At 32.1% G+C, this 25258-nt stretch overlaps 2 protein-coding genes across 2 annotated transcripts; both read right to left on the bottom strand.

Moving 5' to 3' along the window:
• Positions 1 to 1345: 1345 nt before the first annotated feature.
• Snx21 (Sorting nexin 21) lies at positions 1346 to 18782 on the bottom strand. Its single transcript, XM_076475803.1, has 3 exons — positions 18456 to 18782; positions 12866 to 13002; positions 1346 to 11800 (listed from the first exon to the last, which is right to left on the bottom strand). The coding sequence occupies exons 1-3, from the start codon at positions 18631 to 18633 to the stop codon at positions 11114 to 11116; spliced, it is 1002 nt and encodes a 333-aa protein (XP_076331918.1). The 5' UTR covers positions 18634 to 18782; the 3' UTR covers positions 1346 to 11113.
• Positions 18783 to 22181: 3399 nt separating this feature from the next.
• Positions 22182 to 22487, bottom strand: LOC143236136 (protein FAM200C-like). The gene has a single exon (XM_076474423.1). It carries the CDS (start codon positions 22485 to 22487, stop codon positions 22182 to 22184), a length of 306 nt encoding a protein of 101 aa, XP_076330538.1.
• Between the last annotated feature and the right edge of the window lie 2771 nt (positions 22488 to 25258).

The raw sequence follows: 25258 nt of genomic DNA, 5'->3' as shown, positions 1-25258 counted from the left end.
ATTCATTACTGACATACCTACACACATTAACACCTTTATATAAATGTAATCATTCACCCAGACAAAGTTATATCGAAAGTACTTAATTTATTAAAACATTCATACAACTTTTTAAAATGTCGATTACAGTGCTGCCTGCTTTCAAAAGTAATGATATAATAATAGTAATAATACAAAATGTCAGATGTACTAATTTTTATAGAAAAAACATTTTAAAGTTATGTTTACTTGGTTTGGTTTGAATTTCGCGCAAAGTTGCACGAGGGCTACCTGCGCTAGCCGTCCCTAATTTAGTAGTATAAGACTAGAAGGAAGGCAGTTAGTCATCACCACCCACTGCCAACTCTTGGGCTTTTTTTTTTACCAACGAGGAGCGGGATTGACCGTCACATTTATAACGCCCTCACGGCTGAAATGGCGAGCATGTTTGGCACGACGGGGATGCGAACCCGCGACCCTACGATTACGAGTCGAATGCCTTAACCAACTGGCCATGTTATATTTACTCTCTTGATCAGTTGCGTCCAAACTTTTTCTGATTGTAGGACATAGAACTACTAAATTTAAGTGTGATCTCCCTCAAAATATCTTATTCAGTGAAGCACGATGATGCATTTCCTGGATTACTGTGAGGATAATTTTGAAAAGCCGGTCAACCAACCACAATACGTAATAAAAACTGTTAATTAGCCCACATCGAAATGTTGCATTAGAAGACGAATGTTTGAAACTCTGAGGAAATAACCAAGATCGTGCAACTGACGATTTAAGGAATAGAAAATAGGCTTCGCTATTGGTTCAGCTTCATCAAGTCTATCGATTTAGAATAAACATTTATTAATGGTTGATGAACATATGGTTGGTACCTTATCATTAAGACAGTAATAATCAATCTTCATTCAAACATTCAGCAGTTTTCAGAAACTACCAATGGCAATTCACCGATTAGAAAGATGACCTAACCTTTTATTGTAAAGATTGCTGTTAAGTAGTGATGCACGAACTACTGTCCACGTACAGTTGCTCTACAGTACTATATGTTAGTAATCATGGCATTTCACGAACAACTTTATACATAAGTAAGCTTGATGCTGAAAACTTTATTTACTTTAAGTCATGAAAAAGAGGTCTCTTGAACAAGATGAGTAATACTTGGTCAAGTTTAGTTCTACGCCTTCCCACAGTTGATGCTTAAAAGAATTAATGAGATGTGTTGATGTACAACTATGAGCTCTGTTATGTCCCCAATGAAAACTAGAGATATGCAAACATGATTGTGAGAAGCTACTACATATTTAAATCACTTCGATGTACATTTGTTAATAAGTTAAAAATGTCCAGAAGGTATGATTAAAACATCAGCTTTATTAACTCAAATACAACGTGAAAACATTAAACAATGATAATTTTACATTTTCTGTGTTATCATTTAGTTAATACTTACATGCAAAATATCAAATTATTCACCTGTAATTTTCTTAAGCTTGGAACATTATTTAAAACAACCCAGTATTGGCTGAAGTCTTAAGATATTCTAATAGAATCAATATTTGAAAAAAAAAAAAGCTTGAATTAGACTTTCATAATGCATACTTACTATAAAACTACCAACCAATTTGAAATTTTTTACCATTTCATAATATAAACTCAAGTATAAATATATCCTATTCTAATACAACTTCAAAAGTAAAACACTGTTTATTCAGTTCAGAATACATTTTAGCAGACTTCTTGATGCAATAAATTTCTTTTAACTTTCATAAAATACATTTGTAAGTTCAGTGTTTTAAACAGAAGTAAATAAAGTATACACACAATGTTAAACTATAATAAAACATGTACAAATGTGGATTTATAACCCATAAAATTAATGCTTGTTTAAAAAATATAGAGGATTTAACTTTCATAACCACCATTTCAACTTTTTCTATTCAATATTATTTTTTCTTTTGTACATTAACAAAACTACAAGGGATTATCTTAGGAAAGATAAATTAGCAAATGAAAATGCAGCTAGTTATTAACTTATTTCAGCATACAACTTAGAATGTACAACTAGAAAGATGATTCTATTAATTAGTAGGTGAGACACAACTTACTATAATTACCTTACTGAGGATAGCACTGAAGCAAATAATTCAACAAATATATGATACACAAAGTTACAATGGTGGTGTTAGCTTTATGTAGTTAATTGGAATAAGATACTGCACTATAAACTATAAAAAAAATTTCCTTGAAGTTCAGTTTTAACCTAGCTCCTATAAAATAATGATTTAAAACATTAAGATACATAAAATGTTTATCAAGTCATTTAGCACACAGTTAGGATAGTTGAACTTGCATTATAGAACACATTCACGAACATGAACACTTAATAGTGTTTTTTCTTTAAACACAGAGGTTTTGCAATGAAAGGCAAAATGATAAATATAATAATTCTCCCACAGGACAACTTTCATCTTTGCCTTCCACATAATTTATTATAGTTAGTATTTATTTTGAAATTTTTACACGTGCACTTAAGATTTTATCGTTTGGCACACAAATTCTTAAATTAATATAAAATTAGATTACTACAAGGTGAAGTATCATTAAAATATCCACCTATGTTCAACTTTGTTTCAATAAAATCACAGTTACAGTACTAGATGTTCTAGAATTAATTACTAAAAACCATAATGTTAGTATAGACTTGAACCCTAGCAATTCATACATTTAAAAAAAAAATCCTATTGGAAGCATGTATGGCATGTAATATTAGGCTAATAATATACTAACAAACTGATTAACTTATTTAATGAACCTTGTTAAATATGTGCAATTTCATACAAATATTGCTATGAATATTATTCTACTGAACCAAAAAAGGGAAAATTTTGAAAAACTCTAAACATAATATTGTGTGTTGAAATTGTATTTTCCAAGGTTTCAAATCTTTGAAGATTTTTCTTTTCTTTATGAATGAAAGAGTAAGCCCTATTATAAACAATGTAAATTAAAATATTCCACTACATTACACATTTTATACCAGAAACCTCATTTTATGGAAATACTGCAGTATTTTTTGTAATATATAAAAGTTGATATCTTTTCAGAAATGCTTTTTCAGTCCATACTTTGCTCAAATATAATATAATAACCTGTTACTTTGTTAACTGGTCCAAAAAACAAAAAAAATTTGAATTTTTATTTTTTAACAATGAGAAGTAATGTTACAAGAAATTTAAAAAGCACCAAACAACATTGTTACTTTGTATAGTATATCTATCTATATATGTATATGCATATATAACAAAAAATTGCAATGTATCTGGCAAACCTTTAATAAATATATATCAAAATTAAAATCCTAAACAATTACTTAAAAATATGAACTAACTTGTTTATAGAAAATCTGCAATTGATTGCCTGTATTGCACAACACTAAAAATGTTAGTTCTCAGAACATTTTGAGATAATTAACAGTAAATAAGACTAAGATCTTAAAATATTATATTAATCACACAAAATTGAGCCTATAACATAATCCAACTTTTAATAGTATATATATACTGTACACTTTATCACTACAGAAAGTAGACAGTACCAACAATAACCTTACATGTTCCAAGTTTATCACACCTGACAAGTATGCAACCTCAGAACTACACATATACGTTAATAATACGATGCCTGAGGTATCTACAAACTTTTAACATCTGGTTTGAAGGCTCTGAGAGTAGAAACAAAGATGTACTATATATAACTAGATATTTCTTCAATACAGTGGTACTTTACCTCACAACATTAACATAGTTACTAAGATACATGAAGGAAAATTTGGCACTGCTTGCACGAAAAGCAGCAATATTTTAACAGTATGAATACATGACCTGTTAAAAAAAAAAGCTGTTTTCAGTATCTGAAATAACATTTAGAAACTTACTAGTGCTGATATTTGCAAACTTAGATCATTGCTGATATCAGTAGATATCAGACACAATTTTGTTTTGTATTGTAAATAAAATGTTTTGTACCACAATAAATTAATCACAATGGTATACAAAAAAACATGCAATTCTTCTAAGCATCATACAAAGGTGAAAGTAAAATGTTATTTTTTTCTTTCTTAAATATAAAAACATCAATTCTTTGAGATTATATATACAGGTAATAAAGATAATAATAATGATCGAAATAAAAAAAACTTATTATGTACATCTCAATACACTTTAAACCTAATTACACTTTTTTTTTTATAAAGTATAAAAAGAAAACAAATTACTAACAAATATCTAATGCTGTCAACAGGAATTATGCTAATCCACTATAAAATACATGATACAAATAAGTTAATAAAGCTATATAAAACCCTATATTAGCAGGAAAATCGAGAACAATTTGTTTTTGATGATGAGAAACCCACTTGAAATAAAAATGTATCTCAGAATGGCTGGTATAGATATTAACACTTTTATTGGTGAGGAAAGGACAATGTTTTGACCTAGGAAGGTTGAAACGTTGTTCTCTTTCTTCAATAAAAGTGTTAACACCCATACCAGCTGTTATGAGATACATGAAAACAATTTGGTTTTGATCTCCCTGCAGTGAAAGCAAATAATATAAATAGGATATCTTAACAATATACACACATTTCACACTGATATTCACAATAGTGATATTGATGTTATTAATACATAATTTCCATTGTTTGGAAGCAACCACTTTAATTTGCTACCATATGTAATGGTTACTTTAACAAGTAGTTATCCATATGCACACAAACACAGAGACAACAAAAAAACAATAAATCTTTGTTACAGGGAAATATAAGCAGACAAATAAACTATTCAAAAACTTTAGCCTACTGAAAAGCTCTTCCTACATAGCCAACATTTGCCAGACTTGGATAGTACCAGATGGGCAAAAATTCTGGTTGCAATAGCATTTCCATTACGATATTTTGAGCCAGGCTCAAAAATATTTCTCTTTGCTGCAAGCTGACGTACTGTCTCAAATTGGGGCCAACTGAGAAATTTTTTGACATTATGACCATAATAAAGTCTTTATTCTTGTGCACCCTTGTTCTGATACTGGGAATGACAGTAGTTGACATTGTTGCACATGTTTGTGTTATGAAAGTAACAATTGCACTAGAATTAACATTGAGTACACAAAATTTCCTTGTTCACACAGTCGCAACAACATGTCAGGCTAATAAAACTTACTTTTCAATACTAAACTTAGGACTAGCAAATCAATCACAGGTTGTTTTTTTTCAGGTAAATTTATGTTTGAGTAGTCTATCTCTAGTATAGATCTCTGGATCTATTCTACAGATCTTGGCCTAAAAATCATATGATACATTTAGACTTAATCTTACATATGCATAATATTAATGAGACTATAGGTATATACCTATGTAAATTTTAGTGTGAAATTGTAATTCAATTTCATGGAATAGATACCACTATTCTATTATTAGATTCTATGATTAGCCATACTTTAAATATAAACACGGTTTAAGTATTTTCATCAAATTTCTTACTTTTAGATATTTAATATCTGTATAAAATCACAAAATTTAGATGCAGAGTATTTTCTTGTTGTATTACCTAATCTGTTCATACATTTCAGTTTAGCATCTCATAGATCTAGGTTATATTATCAATACAAATCATATTAGATGTACTTCCTCTGCTACTGACAGAGCTACTCCTGAATATGAAAAAAAGAACAATACTCTTCTCATAACTGCAGTCACAATCAGATGAACTTAAACAATAACAACAGAAATGATGGCAGTCTTAGGAAGCTTGCAACACAAATGGATGTTGATACTCAGCAATACCGTCTGGTAAAACAGGAGAAATCCTCTTTAATAAACTATGTGATATCAACTGGCAATTCTAAACATCCAGTTAAAATGAAACATGGACAAAATTGTGTATTTCAAAAAGAACAGCTATCAAAATACCCATGACTTGTCTATTTGGCAGCACTGCTTGTGTATATACTGCACCTTGTTCGGATGCCAACAATCCGCTGGTATCCTTGTTAAAAGGCCATACAGGAAAAACTATCACAAAGTGTCTACTTGGTAATCGCTTTTTTTTTTGAATAATGGTAAAGGTAATCAAAACCATGTACATGCAAGTACAGCTGCAATTGCATTCCAAAATATGATGACTGGAGCACAGGATCCTGTAAACAGGCAACCATAGAATTCATGAGAGTCCAGGCTAACAGGGAGAAATTCAAATCAATATATTATATTGTTATATTCTGTGGTCAGCATAACTTAGCATTACATGAACATTGTAATGGTAAAAAGACTTGGAAGATGCTTCTTACAAAATCCTGGTAATTTTCAAGTGTTGCTCTGATTCCGAGTATAAGCAGATGATGTAATTAAAAAACATTTTCCAACCACTAACACACATGCAAGGTACCATTAAAAGAGAAAACAAAATGAATTCATATCAATTTGTGGATTATATCTGCAGTGAAATATTGATATAAGTGAGAAATGCCAATTTTTATTCAATATCAGCAATTAAAGCTACAGATAGTTCTAACCACAAGCAACTTAGACTGATGTTGAAATTCTGTGATAAAAATGATTACTCTAGATAAGAATTTGTGGAGTTTGTTTTATATCCACCTACAACCAGTGAAGCATTAGCTACCACCATAATTTAAAATATATCTCATGACTGTTAACATCCATTGGCATAATGTCATGGTAAAACATATGATGGGGCATGAAATACATGTGGCTGTAACCATGGGACAGTGACTCAAATTCAACAATAATGCCTTTAAGTTGTTTCCACACACTGTTTAAGTCAGAAACCTAATCTTTCATCAGTAAAAGCACCGAGTGTTTCAGATGTGCACGATATTATTGATGCTCTGGACAAACTTGATAAATTCTCCTAAATATCAACAGAACCTAGAAGGCTGCATTGATAAAGTATACAACAAACACACAACTAAGATAAAACAATTGAAGGAACTTTGTTGCACAAGATGGGTGATACTGCACAACATATTTAATACATTCTAGATTTACCTCATGCAATAGCAAGCTCATTGCAAGACATCTATACTTACCCACGAACTGGAATAGACCAAGTATCACAGATACAATGTCCCTTCATGCAGCCGAAACATAATTCCAGTCTTTTTGCAGCACTCACGACAAACAGAAAATTCTTGCATACAATCAACCAATCTTTGACATTAGATATTATTAAAGCAGTCAACCAAGTGAAAAAGGTAATTACTACACTAGAGGACAATACAACAAACAGATCTTTACCAACCTAATCTATAAAAGAAAATCAGGAAAGCAAATTTAGTCAGAGTTCAACCAGCTTCACCTTGAGTAGTAGGTTGTTCAAATACACCAGCTGTAACTGTTGAAAAATACTGTAAAATCAATATAATGATATTTTTTATTAACCAGCTTCTTGTTGTGTTGGAAGCATGCTTTGGAAAACAACAGGATATCATTGCTAACACCTTCTGCTTAATCCCACTTATAATTCAACATATTACAGAAATGATAGAATATAAAGGTGACTTACCTCGTTCACAAAACATGAAAACAGAAATACACTACTGCGCCTATCAATTGAAAAATTCTGAACCCAAAGACACATCAGCAGATGCTAGGTCATCACTGAAGAGTGAACATTTCTTTCAGATTTTCACACTATGCTGAAATTATTGTGCGTGTTCAGCATATCTTCCTGTTAATGTGGGAGAAGTGGAAATGCTCTTAGAAGATTTAAAAAATTATATTAAAAGTCCAGTGCTCAAAGACCAAATGAATGGATTGTCACTGCTACTTACCCATTACAGATATAAAATAGATACAGAAAAAAAATCATATACACTTTTGCACATTCATATCCAAGACAACTGGCTTTAAGAAACATATTAGTAGACTAATACAGTTAATAACTGCCACTTATATACATTTTATTATATAAGTAATATGTTTGCAGTACGTGTTTTGTAAAATTATTTAAAGTCTGATATAATCCAATAAATCAAATTGAATATGAATTATTTCAATGATTTAGTTGAAAAAAAATCTATCTTATATAAAGCAACTTCAAGTTGGTGAAGTTGTTGTTCTCTGTGTGGTGAATGTATAACTCATTTCCAAAATATATTTAACAGAATTCTGCTCGGGACCCACACTGCATACCATGCTGGATCTGCTAATATTTGGACTGGAATATTTTTAGTGTATCTCATAAGTCCATCATCACTACTTTGTAGCTGGAATGTTTTATTTGATACAATTTGGGTTTAAAAGTGAAATATTTTCCTGATGAAAACAATGCAAAATTCTTCTTCTATGATCCATCATATACACTGAAAACTGATTGCAACAATTGATTCTACAACTATTAGATAAGAAAATAGCTGAAATTTATGAACAATTATAACCTATACACACACCCAAAGTACAAATATTGTATTAAAGTGTAAGGTGGAATATTGCATAAGGCAATATCAACAATAAATATACACTTTCAAATCGATGTGATTTGAATTGAAAAACTACCCACAATTAAAACAGATTTGGTTCAAGTTTTTCAAGTATTTGCTTGTTCTGTTTGAATTTCAAAACAATGCTTCATATGTTTTATGTTGTCATGTGTTAGAACAAGAGTTTTACACAGGGCATATTTTCTGTAATGGTTAACATGCTTATCACAGTGTTCTTTAAAACTCCCTTTACCTGATCATTCAAAACTGAGTTTTTCTTTAGTAAACATAAGTACCCCTCATGGGTATTGAGGTGTAAAGGAGTATACAATATTAAGTTTGAATTTGTTGAGAAACTAGTGAGAATGGTGTATGTTTCAATGAAAGCTCAAACTCAGTCAGATTACATAACACTATCTATCCATGAGTTTGAAAAATGTTGGTACCCTAACCTGTCACTACATTTTCATATATGTTGGCACATTAAATGTTATTTTTTAATTAAAGAAAATTAAAATATTTTCTGCATATATTTGTTAGTTCATTTATTTGTCACTGTGTTAACAAATTTCAGTATTCATTTAATGTTCTTAATATGTTTAACATCTACACAAAAGGCTTGATCTACTCTCTTCTCACCATATTCATGTTTCCACAGTTTATGAGTTAAACTTCATGTTCATATTGAGTTTGTTTTATTTTTACAATTGTTTCATTTCCATTTACTTCTCTGCTCAACATCCTTAGCACTCTTAAGGGGTGTAAGTGAAGTTTTTATCTCTTCTCATTTTCCCTATTTAGTAATAATAAGGGAAAACAGTAAGCATTTGTGGTTAAATTTAATTTTAGCAAAATAATCTTACAACTCTATTGTAACATTATCCTATTAGGTCCCTCTTTTGCCACAAAAACAGGATTGAGGATTAGAATAGAAAACTTATCTACATGGAAGGAAGTACTTTTTGATTCAATTAGTGAATAAGGTGAAATAAAAGAACCCACAAAATCGTAGGGAACATCAATTCAACTTCATCAACCAAGGCTGATACTGTTCAGTAAGAGTATCTTGTGAAAGAATTCAATAAAAAGTTGCTACATCATGACATCCTTTCATCTACTTGTATGTTGGAAGTGTCACATTTGATCTCCACAAGTCAGTGTATTCATGTTTTAATGAGTTTTTATGTGGTAACAGAACTAGTGGGCTTCAAACTGCTTGTTAAAAAAAACAAATTTACCTACCTAGTTATTTACCAATATTTTAAATCAGTTAAGGGTTAGAGAAAAAAAATTAAAGCTTTGCCTTACAGAAAAACTTTTGATACCTTGTTAATGTTCTAAATTGCAGTATTTCTACATCATGTTTAACAACAGTTTTAAACAATAATAATTGAAAGAAACCTTAAACTGTATAAAAATATTGTAATGTGCTAACCAATTAAATGCCCTGGTGAAAGCTTGCCAGTTTAAAGTTCAGACTTTACAGATTTGTAAATGACAAAAAAAAAAATCAAAACATTAAATATTAACTGAAGCCTACCAGCAGAAAAAAAAAACAACATAGCTACAGCAGTGCAACTGAGCAGCAGCATACAGTCACACATTTTTAGAACTTATATTCCAAGACATTCTGGACAAAACTGTAATGAATGCTGGTTCCTACAGTTCCTTTGAAAATATTTAAATTTCTGGTTACAAGAGCTTTTAAGATATCAGATGACAAATTTTTTACTGTACCATTAAATAGCAAGTACCACTGAAAGATTAATTAGAAACTGAAAAGGGCTATTTCACATTTCAAAATGGCTAATCTAAAACAATAACATTCTGAAATATTTTGTAAGCTAACTTGACAGAAGTTTCAGAAACTTTCTTTCTGATAGGTACATAAAGTAACAAATGAATTTTACCAAACTCTCAAACACCTGTATAACCAAATTACAGTGGGACTGTTATAAAAACCATTGATCTTATATCATTTTTTCAGAACAATTAATGCTTTTATAGAAACATCAGTGGAGCAATAGAACAAATGTAATTAAAATAATATTTAAGAAATTACCCATGCAGAAAATATTAAAGTGATCAGGATATTACAAAACTAAACAATTATGTACATTTTTTACACTGTTTGAAGTAACACCACAAAGCACAATTGTAAAACAAACAAATGTATATGCACAATTCACAATAATGTACAGCAGTTAATACATAAAAGAGAATGATCGACAGCAAGCTTGTCACTTTTCATGCCATTTAGCAGCTTCATAGAATGTTCTTAGGTTGAAAGTACAACTTTAGTCATATAGAAAAGAAATAAAGCTTTTATGTAACTGCAGGAGATTATTTATTATAAAGAAATGGCTTCACCAGACAGTTCGTTCTGTATGACATATAAATGAAGAAATTAACACAAGTTTGCTGGGGAGAAAAAAAATCTCAAAAGGTAATGGGGAGTGCTTAAAACAGTTGAGAAACTTATCTATTATATGCTTGTAATAAGTATTAAAGAATACACACTAATAAACCATTTGTCTTTCATATCCACACTTGTGTTTATGTTAGTCACACTGTCCACATGTATTAATATAACACATACATAAAGCAACCTGAAACAGCCATCTCAGAACAACATAGGCTGAAGATTATCTTGCTTTAAGACAAATTCTAGAAGTGTTGGAAGTTTATCAATGCTCAATCCTCCTTGCTTTATTTCCTGCAGTTTCTCTTCCAAGTCTCTCTTATCTTTACCAACTGCCCACCAGAGTCGTACAGACAAAATTAACAGAGGCACTGACATCTCACTGTTCTTGTACAACTCCATGTGACAAATAGCAATCTCTGCATATTTCTGAGCTTCTGTAATATTGTCAACAGCATTTAAACAGGCTACCAAGAAGCAGAGAGTGGAAAATACAGGCCAGCTACTTTCTCCTAGTAGCTTTTCTTGAACAAAAAAGATATTTTCTAAAATAACTGACGCATCTTCAAAATGGCCAGTTTTCATTAGTTTGTGAGCTTCTCGTAATTCACGATTGTATAAAAAATCAGCAAGTTCTGGTGTTTGTCGCAGCTCCTTTACCGAGAATGCATAAGTCAGCAAATGGTGAAATGCAACACTTCTTTCTGCTATAACTTCAGCTGTAAAATTTCCAACTAAAGCCTTCTTAGGAAAAGGAAATTCTGTCAGAAGAGCAGGGTATCTAGTACGTAGAGCTTGGAAAAGTAGCAGAAAGTCTGAATAGCGACGTTCCAAAACCCCAGGTTGACGTTCTAAGCCTGGAATCCTTTTTATTATAATAGTGTAGCTCTACAAATATAGGAAAAAATTATATCTAAGTAATATTTTTGATACCTTTACACAGATATTGTAAAAACAGCCTTCTAGTGTTAGTTTACAAAATACCAAGAATACACATATTATGTATGTATACATAAGATAAAAATTATAGGAAATCAAAAAAAATTTTGAAAGCTATTACACTTGTAATTAAATACGAGGAAGCTAAAGAATACTTAAGTTATATAAGCATTAAACTCTACTAACTTGATGCACAAAACATATTCTGGAACTAAAATTTGCTTTTGGTAATTTTTAGAGAGACTGAATGTTGAATTAAACTATTACACATCACTCATTTAACCCTCTATTCTTTCTCATTTTGATTAATGATTGAAACAATTATTTTAATTTACAGAATTATTATATATTTAAAAATGGCTGGTATGGGTAGAGAAAGCACTAATAGAGGAGCGATAAACATTTTGACCTTCAGTCATTGTCAGGTTCATAGTTAAATTTGAAATTAAAGGAATCTTTGATGAATGAACTGGCTGATGTTACATATTTGGAGAATGCCCATGCTATGTATTTACCAAGATTGCAATTAAACAATTCATATGTGGACATTATTGGTCATAGTGGACAATCTGGTTTATGAAGTTTAGGGATGACGTACATTTGTGGTGTGCGTGAGTCGGTCTTGTGTAGGTAGGAATAAAGTGTTTGTGAAATTGTGATGGCTTTTTTCAATCTTAGTAGTATTTTGTTCAGTTGCATTTTGTGTGTCTTTGTTCAATTTGTGTGTATTGGTTTAAATTTGTTTGTGTCTGATAGAATGTTTGTCATTTTTTGGATGTATTCATTTGTGTTCATTATGAACAAAGAAGATCAAAACACTGTTTGCCCCTCTATTAGTGCCTTCTCTACCCATACCAGCCATTTTTAAATATATAATTTTCTCTACAAGTAGGTTTTCTTGTCATCACAGATTACAGAAATATTATCTTTATGTAGAAGTTCTGTAGTTTAGACTGTATCTCTTAGAATCCAACCGCCATGTTAATTCTAAAAAAATTTAATTAAGGGCCTTACAACATGTTTTCTCCTTCCTTGGAGAACAGTTTTTGCAGAAACAATTTCAAATGTCACTCGCTGAGATCCCTTTTTGGGAGAAGAGCAAGTGTCAGATAATAATGGATTACCATTTCCAGAAGATTTAGACCATGTTTCTATGATGAGAAAAAAAAAGTTTATTTTTTAAAAAATCCAAACACAATTAGATAACATACATTCTACAAGTACACAAGTCTGGTAGACGTACTTTCATTTATAAATGGCTTCAATCTTGTTTTTCATTTTGATGCTTATAGCCTTTACATGATTAGTTTATTACTTTTTATTTTAAGACTGTTTAACATAGAAATTTCTTATCTCTCTATATTTAATCTCATGATATCTTTATAAACATTACATTGTGCTTAATATATCAAACTATATCACTATTAACAAGAAGTATTATTAGGTATTCAATAATGAGCATTGGAAGAAAGAGTTTTCAGTGAGAATCTTCTTCCATCTTCCTGTCATAAGTGGTATAAAAAATCTTTCATTTTTCTACTTAATAAACTAAGTGGTTATCAAAAAATAAATACAATAAAAAATATTTCACAAACATCTCAGTATTATGAACAAAGGTCAAAGTGGCAGAGAGTGAAAACCAGACTAAATACAGCATTCCATATGTGTATACTCATTCAAACATTAAATATATACATATATAAACAAACTGCACCACCACATGGAAATTATCACTACAGAATATAAAAGTTTATAATTCTCAACAGAGGAAAAAAAAACATGGATTTAGATTTTCAAACTTTAATCTTATTGCTCTCAGGTCATAAATATTCAAGTTGGTTTTCCAATCTTTTCATTTCACTATTTAGATAACACATGGAAATGTCAAAATCCTACAAATTGTTTAACCTGAGTGAAGTCATTTCTAATTCATCACTGCATCCCACAAAGTCTATACTATATAGTGTTGTTTCTATATTTCTATTTAGATGTCTATAAAAAAAAAAAAAAATCCAACTTACCGAGCACTGGACTGGTTACCATCAAACTTTTAAAATTTCTTGGATATACTCAAGAGGGATTCTAAAACCCTTATTCACTCATTTACCCATTTTTAATAGTGGGCAGTCATATTAATTCTTCCATATGTAAATGACATGCATACACTGTCCACCTGTCACTTGATTTCTGGTAGATCTGCTAATCACTCATAATGCTTCTGTAAGCCAAGAATCCCTGATTCAAACCTTGGTCAGGGTAGCTTTCCCAATGATACTTGTTCTCAACAAGTAGTCATATCTTTCCCTAGAGTATATCATTAATCAATCAGCTAGCTTACATGTATGTGCATAACTAAGCAATTGGCCTTGTGTGTAGGCTACTTCAGTGGTTCTGGCTTGTGTATTGCCAACTTAGATGCTAGGTTGTGTTGTGCTAATACCTTAAGATTATGTTTTATGTTTCCTAGAGGACAGATCTTATGTGAATGGGGGCAAATGTATAATGATCAGGATGAATAGTTGTTTATTTAAGATTAAATATGACAGCTGAGTTGGTAAGGGAAATGATCAGAGACAGAGTGAGCTCAGTATCTTGATAACTCACACAATTTGTACTTTTCCCTGCATGATTATATCATCACTGAAGCAAAGTAATCACAACTGCACACAGTGTTAAAAAAAATTCCTTACTAGGCTTATAAAAGGTTACAATAATTTACTTAATCTCTGATTACAAATTTTAAAAATACATCCACAGTACTAAATGAAGTATATAAAAAAAATTCCTATAAAAGTTGAATTTCAAAATTTTGTACCATTTGATTGCAATACCAGTTTCAAACTACCATGTTAAATGCCTTGTTCTCCCATCCAAACAATATAATTTTCTAGAAAGCTAATTTTTGAAAATAAATAAAACAAAATGCATCAAACTATGACAAAGGTACATAGCACCATGCTTCTAAACCTTAAATTGATGTCTGCTCATTCTATAATCTTCAAAATACAGCACAAAGAAATCAAGAAGCCTTTATACTAATAATCTCTCACATACTTTTGTACCTTCAATAAGATCATCTCTTACCCTTATTTTCTCAACAGATCTTAAACTATTGCCACAAAATAAACCCTCCATCACTAGAATAATTCTAGTAACTCTCCTTTGAAGTCTCTAAGTCAATATTTTTCTTAGATAAAGTCCCTATACTGTACATAGCATTCTAAGTAAGGTTTAACTACTGATTTTCATAAATGTGAATTAACTCTTTTGACTTTTAATCAATGTCTGTAAGTAAACCCTAATATTATATTAGTATTTCTACTAGAAACAATGCACTACTTTGACAACTTGAAAAACTTATCCACTACTATACCAAGATCCTGTTCATAAGTCATAGTACTGAGTGAATTTTCATGCATATTAAATACAATCCAAATATATTATCTTGTACTTATTATAAAACTTATTTATCAAATAAATGATAAACTTATCAATTGATCCAAAGCATTCTCAAGGGCATCAATACCCTCAATACAGAAAGGAACACCAAATTGTACAAATTTAATTATTATGACTCTATCAATGTCATTAACTCTTTCATAATGGGTCATAGGATAAAGGCCATGTCATCACATTTGTTGATTTACATTTAAACTTTTATTGTAATACTATTACATGAATTTATGTCAATAAGTATGGAAAGAAATCTTATACAATTCAAAGTTTTATACACGAGTTAATTTATAATTTAAAAGTAAATATTAAAAAAACACATTAAATACAATTTTTAGTGAATTACATAGTAAGTTGAATGCAGCACTGGCTAAAATTAGATGTTTGCAATGTCAAAATACTAAGTCTATAATTTCATACAAATTAGGAAAGAAATTACTAATATTGACAAGCTAGAATATAAAATAAAAACCTAACAGCTTTTTATTTTGCCTTGTTTACTGATTCAAACACAGTGGCTCTGTTCAACTCTTTCCAATTTTGAAACAGTCCCTTATACATTCTTACTACAGTATATGACATATGAATAACTAATCCACTAAAACACAGCCAAGACAGGGAAGACTAATGGTCAGTTTTATGTCATTGGATGTGTGACCTGAGTGCATGTGCACTATGTCAGTGCAAGATATATAATGTTAGGTAGGCATGACTGGAAAGTCAATATAATAAAGAAGTAATAAATATATATGTTCACATAGAGTTATAAGATTGAAGCTACTTGTGTTATAATACATAGTCACTGTAGCACAAAAAAGCAGAATTTATACTCAATTCCTAATCTTTTACAATAGTTAGAAGGTTGGTTAAGTGACAGACCCCATATAGTTTATATTTTATTTTCTGTAATTTAAGTTTTACTGAACACAAACATTTGAAATGTATTTAGGAGGTTTTAGATATTATGCAAACAGTATCTGAGATTTAAGAATAGTGTTTATAATTATAACATGAAATCACTTTACACTCTAACTAGTAATGAAAGACTAGTTTCACAAACAAATCTTTAGTAAAAATGTTTCATTAAAAAAATCTGATTTTTTGAATACAAAATACTTGTAACCTTTACTAAATGTCCACCAAATGTTGTGAAGATACACATACTGTATCCAAAGCCACAGTGTAAATATTCAACACATGCAAATGTGTATGCAAACTTGAGTATATTATACCGAGCCCATTGCGAAAGGGTTAACAAAAACAAGAAAAATCAAACTCCTAAGCATAACTTAGGTACTCAACTTATAACAATAGTCAAATTCATTAATAACTTTCTGCTTTCTCCCATTGAAACATCCTACAATTCAAATATTTCTTGTAAAATGTTCACGTTCAGGAATATTGCTAATGTCATCTCTTGTAAAAACAAAGAATATTTATAAAACTTACCAATATCATAGGCCTAATCCTCATTATATTTTTCTTACTTTAAACACTAAAAAGTACATTGCTATTGGTTTTGATATCATCAGTCATTTTTTCTTGCACTTTAACTCATAAGCACAGTTCTTAAAAACACATGCATATTTTATCCATTCCAAAGTTAAAATACCACCAACACCTTTTCATAAACATTGTCGCCATCAGTTACATATCACCAGAAATGAAATGCTTATAACACTACACAGAAAAATAAACAATTCCAGGAAAGGCCGATGACCTCTATGATGTTAGTAAACTAAATCTTTATATATCACTCATTCAATTATACTGGGCATTCCCAGATTGCCCCTAAAGAAGAAAGGTCCACCTTTCAAAAACACTTGGGTTATAAGGGTTTCTATTTCAGTTTTATCAAGACCTCTTGGACCTATGTGTTTTTAGCACATCTTATGGGCTTATGGGGACTGATACTATCTAACATCTGTTAACTTTTCTTGAGGAAAAAGAGGCAATAAGTGATCTTATTAAAGTTCATTATAACATCTAGGTGATTAACAGGATAAAGGCCTCTGAATTCTTTGTGCTATACTGTAAATAAAATAGTATGAGAGACCCAAGTTTAAGAGTTGAAAAAAATGACTAGGCTCCAGTTAAAAGTTTTATTTTTCTAATGGAATGAGTTCCCATGACTTGTAATAGAGATCATTTTCTACAAGTCTTAAAATCAAAATAAGTAACTTCTTGTAAAAAACAACAACACATTGTTTACCTTTCCACAAGAATGGGGATTTAACGGTAGCCTTAAACTTAGTTAAAGGGTCAAATCATCTCTTTATTGTCCATGTGCAAAAAATGAAAAATTAAATATCATCTAAATATTATACAAAGACATAAAATGTTTACTTCTTTAACTGCTTTTTCAACCATTTAAAATATAACTCTATATTCTTCATAAAGCAAGACAAAAAGTTCTCTAAGTTTTACAGCTTGAGACATGAAATGTTCTATTTACTGAAGTGTCAGAACTGGAGGAATGCTTCACATTTTTATGGCATTATGTGAAAGCTAGAACTTGGCTGAGCATAATACAAGAAGAAAAAAAAAAGAGGATTGCATACACATTTGTTGAATATACGTGCATTAATTGTTGTGGAATTCAGGCCAAAGTTTCACTAAGGACTATATGTGCTCTGCACACCATGGGTATGAAAACCCAGTTTCTAGTAGGGTGAGTCCACAAGACATACCTCTCTACCACTGGGGACAATATGCATGTAAATACATCTGTTTTAATATTATCATAAGTAATATTTTTTAGCAATGAGGTATGATATTAAAAAACTTTGTTAAAAGCTATAATCTACATTTCCATATGAGCTTACACCCATTGAACTTGTAATATGAACGTTTTTAAATGTAAACTTTAAGAGTGATTTGTATACTTATATTACATATATATATTTTGTTCCCGTTTTTATATTATTATTACACTTACAGGAATGAATTAAGATAAATCAACATTAAGTTAACAAATGAACACTGTGCTGCGCAGGTCAACGTATCTCTCTCAGTTCCTGCAAAGTTTAAATTTACTGGTCTGTTTTCCCTTAAAAATTTAATTTTACAGAGACAAGTTACATAATTATATTTTTGAATCATATCACATACCAGACTTAAATAATAAAAAATAATAAATAAAATTATTTACTTATAGTCTTTGAAGTTTCTGATTCTTTTTGGGTAGATAATCCGTCAGCTACACTTCCGTCGGTAAAACAAAGTGTTCCACCAACTCGAGATGACAAGGTAAGGTCATCAAAATCATCAGCCAGTACGTCATGTGTAATATCACCAGCGGTAGTAGTGACTATTGGATTTTTACTCATGATCTGTTAAATTTTAGCACAAAATAACAAATTAACTATCATTAAATATAAATTAATGATCAATTCTACAATAAAAAAGTGTCCAATTATTTAAATGCAATATTAACTCTAGTCCAACAAAATACTTTGCCATAGACTCCGGGCACAGATTTTACTCCTAGAGGGCGATTTCACTTGATATTGCTTAACTTTCTTTAAATAATATAAAGAATGAGAGTTTTAATGGTTTCCTAACTATAGAAAATATTACACTAAAAACACTGTATAATAACAAGAATGGTAACAAACACAGAATTATGTTATCATAACGCTAGATGTCTCAAATTCCCCTTTTCCATTATATTCATTTACATTTATCAAGTTATGTATCTTCTCTTTAAAGTTGATATTATATATTTTAATTTTACGTGTAATTTTGTATTCTTTCAGTGTATTATCTAACTTTAGAGCTACGTTAAACATTGCGTTTTTGTCTACAGTTTAAAATATAAACTATTTTGCTTATATTGATAACAAATCCATCCCATTGTAATAAATCCTACATGTAGGCGAATTCAGAAGGTCAACATAAAGACGTTTGTGGGTTCTTGATAACTGTTTATTCGAATATTATACACACACAAGACTAGACGAAATATATGCGCTGAATAGAGAGAGCAATGCTTTATAAGTCTACAATATAAATTAATGATTATATTGCTAAATTCTAGTACTACTTTGATAAAGCGTCTACAGCGTATATAGTATAGCCTATACAGTGTTACAATATTTTACATATATCTTTGTAAATGTAAGTGACTGTAGAGCTATAACATCATAATTTAACTCTAAATAAGGTCTTAGACTTTAACGAGAAGATTGCTCGTGAGAAAAGTAGTACTTTGTTATCAACGTAGTACACCACCAGTGGCACAGCGGAATGTCTGCAGGCTCCCACTGTTAAAAACCGGGTTTCGATACCCGTGGTAGGCATAGCACAGATAGCCCGTTGTGTGGCTTTGTGATTAATTCTAAACAAACAGTATCAATGTGGTATGCAGCTGTGTGCTTTCTACTAACTTATTTTGGTAAAGAAGTTTTCACATTTCTAATTACATGTAGTTTTCAAACATGATCAAGAAAGTCGTTAAATTGTTTCCTTCTTGCTACTTTTGTCCTTTTTCATTATCTTAGGATAGCAATTAGTCTGCCTGTGACAGGATGAACTGTGTGATATATGTATATCACATGCATTTTTAGTTTTCTGTAATTGTACAGTACTTATTTTTAATTTATTCTTTGTTCATTATATGTACAGGCTTCACATTACAAGTGGTAAAAAAACCACTAAGTTGATTTTATTCTAACTGCCATTATTCCTTTGTTATTTTCAAGTAGAAAATGCCTGCTCTGCTTGGGAAGTAAATTGCTGCAATATTTCATAGAGTGCAAGGTAATTAACAGTAGTGTCCTTCAGTAGTTGTTTAAGTTTATGTAGACTTCACAATCTTGCTTGTACTGTACTGAGAATGAGTCAATCACATAACAGCCATAAATCACTCTGAGCAAATGTTATGTTTCGTGAGAACTAAACAACATTGTATATAATAAAGCCAAGAACAGAATTTTTAAAAAGCAACTGAAAGATTTCTGTAAAAGCAAGAAAAACCAAGTGTATACACTGTCCTTTGTATTTGTGTTTGGTGTTATTGTAATCAGGGGCGTAGATTTTTTACACCCGATGGGGGGGATGATTTTTGCAACCACTTATGTAGACTGTTCAGTTTGCAAATTGGTAATCTCTAATTACGTGAACCTGAAAGCTGTAAACATACAGTCACAGAGTAATCTTGTTGCCACGATACTTGCATGTATACTTAGACCAGTGATTCTTAACCTTTTTCAGTGTTTGCACCCCTTTTAAATCAGTAATCATTTCTCGCACCCCCTGGAAACTTAAATATAAAAAAAGCTAAAAATACAAAGTTGATGTAATCAAAAATTTTTTTAATATTCATACATACAGCATACCTTTTTTCAAAACAAAAATTCAGGGTACATAATGAAAAATTAATTTCAATTTTGTTAATGATGTTTTTATTTAGCCTGTAATGCACAGTAAACTTAGTGACTTCGTTGCTGCTGTTTTTTCTCTATGATGGCATCAAATCTTGACGTCTTTGTACTGAGTGCCACTCGCATGTCATGTTCAGAATTCAGCCGATTTCTGCATTTTGTTTGGATGTGAAGTAGACAAGAAAATCCTTGTTCACACAAGTAAGTAGTTGCAAATGGTACCAGCACTTCAAGAGCTTTCTTCGCTAATGCAGGGTATGCTTCCAGCTGAGAAGCCCAGAGTGTTCCAGCTGACTATTGGTGAACTCCATTTGGATTTCACGATTGTGTCTAAGGTCGATGAGATCTTCCTTGATGCCGCTGACATCTTCCAAATTCTGCATGAAAGGATTCAGGATCCAGTTGTCATAGGTTTGCAGCTCTCCACACGAGAAGTAACCCTCAAATGAAGTACGCAGCATCTGCATATGTTCAACAACTTTTGCAACAAAGTCTGGATGCAGGGTAGAATTTTCTGTGACTGTCTCTTCCAGGCAGGGGAAATTTGCCAAATTCCCCATCTTCACACGCTTTATCCACAAGACAAGTTTTTCTTTGAATGCTGCCAATTTCGCGCTTGCAGTCACAATGTTGAGTCCCCTTCCTTGCAGAGAGAGATTGAGTTCATTGAGAGCTAAAAAACACATCAGCCAAATAGGCAAGCATCTGAACAAAACTAGGTTCTTTGAAATATATAGCCAGTTCTTGTACCCTTTCACGGAGAAACTGATGAATTTCTCCTCTCAGTTCAAACACACGAAACAGCACACGACCACGTGACAACCACCTCACTTCAGTGTGGTACAAAAAAACAGTGTGTTTCTGACCCATTTCCTCACAAAGTGACTGAAACAATCGATGATTCAAAGCTCGGCTGCGAATAAAGTTTACAACCTTGACACAAATATCCAGAGTTTTCTTGAGATCTGGGGGGCAATGTCTTTGCTGCAAGAGAGTGACGATGAAGAAAGCAGTGAGTGATTTTCAGATTAGGAACTTCTTTCCTCATTAATGCAGCAAACCCAGAACGATTGCCCAGGATTGCTGGTGCACCATCTGTACATATTGAACCAATTTTGTCAAGGTGAAGTTCGTTTCTTGAGAAAAATTCTTGTATTTTGTTAAGCACATCTATAGCTTGTGCAGTTGTCTTTAAGGACTGACAGAAAAGGAAACTTTTTTCTCCTTCACGTAACGAACTACTGCCAATAGCTGACAACAGTTGGATACATCTGTTGATTCATCCACTTGTAGGCTAATCTTAACTGGACTACAACTTGTTCCAGGATGTCAACACTCATGTCGATGATTCGGTTATGGATTACATCATTTGACAAAGACACTTGTTGGAGTTTCTTCTCAGCTTCCTTGCCGAGAACAATCTTTGCCATTTCAAGGGCACATGGCTTGATCAGTTCCTCACCAAATGTATGGGGTTTCTTTGATTTAGCAATCTAGTATGCAACTTCATAAGAAGCACGCAGTAAAGGTTTCTCTGTTGGCAAAAATCCATAAGTCGGCAATGTGCCAACCTGATCAAACCTAGCTCTTTTGACCCTTAATGTCACAATGTCATTTCCTGCATCCCTGCCACCATGTTTGTTCTTGAAATGTTCATCAAGCTTTGATGGCTTCAAGTTCGCATTGGAGAATAGTGTGCTGCACAGGATACACTGTGGACGTTGTGTCCCATCCTTCTCTGTAGTACAGGTGAAACCAAACTTGACATATTCGTCATTCCACTTTCGTTTCTTCGACATACTGCAGACAAATCTGGAAAAGAAACACATTCATGTGTAGGTGTTTTCTTTTTTTTATGAATTATCTCTAAAATATGTGATGAAGAGACTGAAATACCTGGTTTAATCAGTAGATTTGTAGGCATGACAATACATTCTATGAAAATATTGTAACGGCTACACTGCTACAGTGATGATGTATGTTATGTAAACAACCCATCGCTCATTTAAATAAATGTGTAGAAAGCAAAATCTGAAATAATACATAACCAATCTTCCACCCTACTGTTATGCATCAGAAAAAAAAAAATTACATTGAAACAGGGAGACCATAACTCACGTGTTGATGGCACGGATGGGTCGTGTGGACTGAGACGTGATGATAACCTCCCTCTCTCTCCGTGTTGCGCACGTGTCCTGTACGCGTCCCTTCCTCGTCTATCCAAATGACATACCCGTTTGTTTACCCTGTATTGGAATCTGATGCAACTTTACCACTTCATTAGGAAATCAGGTTTAGGTTTAACTTTATCTCGTAACACTGCTGAAGCAAAAATGTTTCTTCTTAGGAGAAATATAAAGCATACTCTTATGTAAAAATATAGATTTGCTTTAATTATTCATGGGCATCCTCGCACCCCTTGGGAATCATCTTCGCACCCCCTAGGGGTGCGGGCACCCCTGGTTAAGAACCCCTGACTTAGACCTACTGACTGATACTTACAAACTATCGCTTAGATCGAAAAGCTTAGAAGCATAGCTATATTAAAGATGTACATTTTGGCTTCTGAAAAAGCCTACATCTAGGCCTAATTATGTAATTTGATTGGTAAGAACACAAGAATCACAAGAACAAACACACAATTTGTAGGCCTGTGATACAATAAAACAATTCGACAGACCAAACTGTAGGGGATGATGATTGTATGCACCATATCTCCCACCTAAAATGAAGGGGGGATGTATCCTACCCATCCCCCAGGATCTACGCCCCTGCTTGTAATGATTGCTAATTTTGCATTTCACTTTGTGCCAAGTTTCATTTTCTCACTTAACATCATGACTAAGCTAAAAAGAGATTTAGCATTACTTATAGATCAGTATATGAAATGAACGTCTAATTATAGGGTAGACCTATATACTATTTTGTAGGTGAAGTAATTTTACCTGAATATATCACATAGTGGAAAGATATAAGAACATTTTTGTTCAATGAATACAGGAAATTTTACTGTGTATGTTATTTTGTTTCTTTGATTATCTTTATTGCAAAGTAAATGATTCTATTGACTTTACTTTGCATGAAAAACATCAGGAAGTTTGCTAAATGACTAAGTCAACTCAGTGGTTGTGTTTTTGCTCATATACAATGGCGTATTTAGGAAGGAGTTAGAGGGGTTCAGCCCCAGGGTCCATGATCTTAATGGAGGCCTGTTGGTAATTTTATTCTATGTAAAATTATATGAGATGCCGGACCCACATAAATTATTAGCCACTGGGCCCATATAATCTTAAATCCGCTCTGTTAATATGCACATTTTTAATTCAAAAGAAGGCTCACGTAATATTCGTAATGTTGGTTCAATTTAGTACAGTATTTGATAAAAGGAGAGTGACAACTTTACGTACAATACATTTAACAATTATTTACGAATGATGAAAGTTTTTTTTTTTTTTTCAAATTTTCTTATTAAATTGGTTTCAAATGCAACAATAATTGCACATTTAAAAACTAATTGTTTGTTTGTTTTTTAAATTTCGCACAAAGCTACTCGAGGGCTATCTGTGCTAGCCGTCCCTAATTTAGCAGTGTAAGACTAGAGGGAAGGCAGCTAGTCATCACCATCCACCGCCAACTCTTGGGCTATTTTTTTACCAACGAATAGTGAGATTGACCGTCACATTATAACGCCCCCACGGCTGGGAGGGCGAGCATGTTTTGGCACGACTCGAGCGCGAACCCGCGACCCTCAGAATACGAAGCGCACGCCTTAACGCGCTAGGCCATCTGTGCTTTTCCAATCACGGTTATTCAAACCCAGTTTTTAGCGTTATGAGCTCATGGACTTGATAGTGAACTAATGGGGAAGTAGTTTCCATACAGTTTGGCATAAACACGTGATCCAAAAAGTTATTTAAATTGCTTTGTTCTTGTTGCTTCAATAACGTTACAGTAACATATAGTATCTGTGTTCAGAGGATTAACAATTTAAGAGCGTTTGCTGGTGGAATTGACAATGTCTATATGTTACTGCTAATCAATGTTGTAACAGAGCGAAAGTCACTAGGTGATGCCGTCGACTGGATAAAGAAAAAAATCTAATCGCTAAAGTAAGGTGCATTTTCTAAATTCACTTGTACCTCAAGTTCTTCGAATAAATATATACTTTAAAATCAGCGTGTTTTAGATTGACAGAATTTATCTTGAGAGTAAGAGCTGTGGACCTAACTCTGATCCAGTTGAAGTGACTTGTTTTTCACGTGTGGAAATACATTGTAACGGGTTTAACGTTATACGTTTTTTTAGCACCTACGCTTATTTCGGGTTAGTAAGAATCAACAATATTTGTTTTACAAAAACGCCAGTGTGTTCAAACTTTGGTGAACGTTCTGGAAACTCGCCCCGCCGGAAGAATATTATAATTCAACTACATTCAATGTGCTAGAGACATCGAAAGATATAATTTTGATTAACGCCTATTTATGGAGAAACTACGGAATTTGACCAGAAACGTTTATATACTTCGAATATTGGCCCGGCATGGCCAAGCGTGTTAAGGCGTGCGACTCGT

This window comes from Tachypleus tridentatus, chromosome 13, assembly GCF_004210375.1.
Source record: "Tachypleus tridentatus isolate NWPU-2018 chromosome 13, ASM421037v1, whole genome shotgun sequence".
Taxonomy (NCBI): domain Eukaryota; kingdom Metazoa; phylum Arthropoda; class Merostomata; order Xiphosura; family Limulidae; genus Tachypleus; species Tachypleus tridentatus.
Note: the sequence above shows the minus strand (reverse complement) of the source record. Positions and strands in the feature narration are given on the sequence as shown.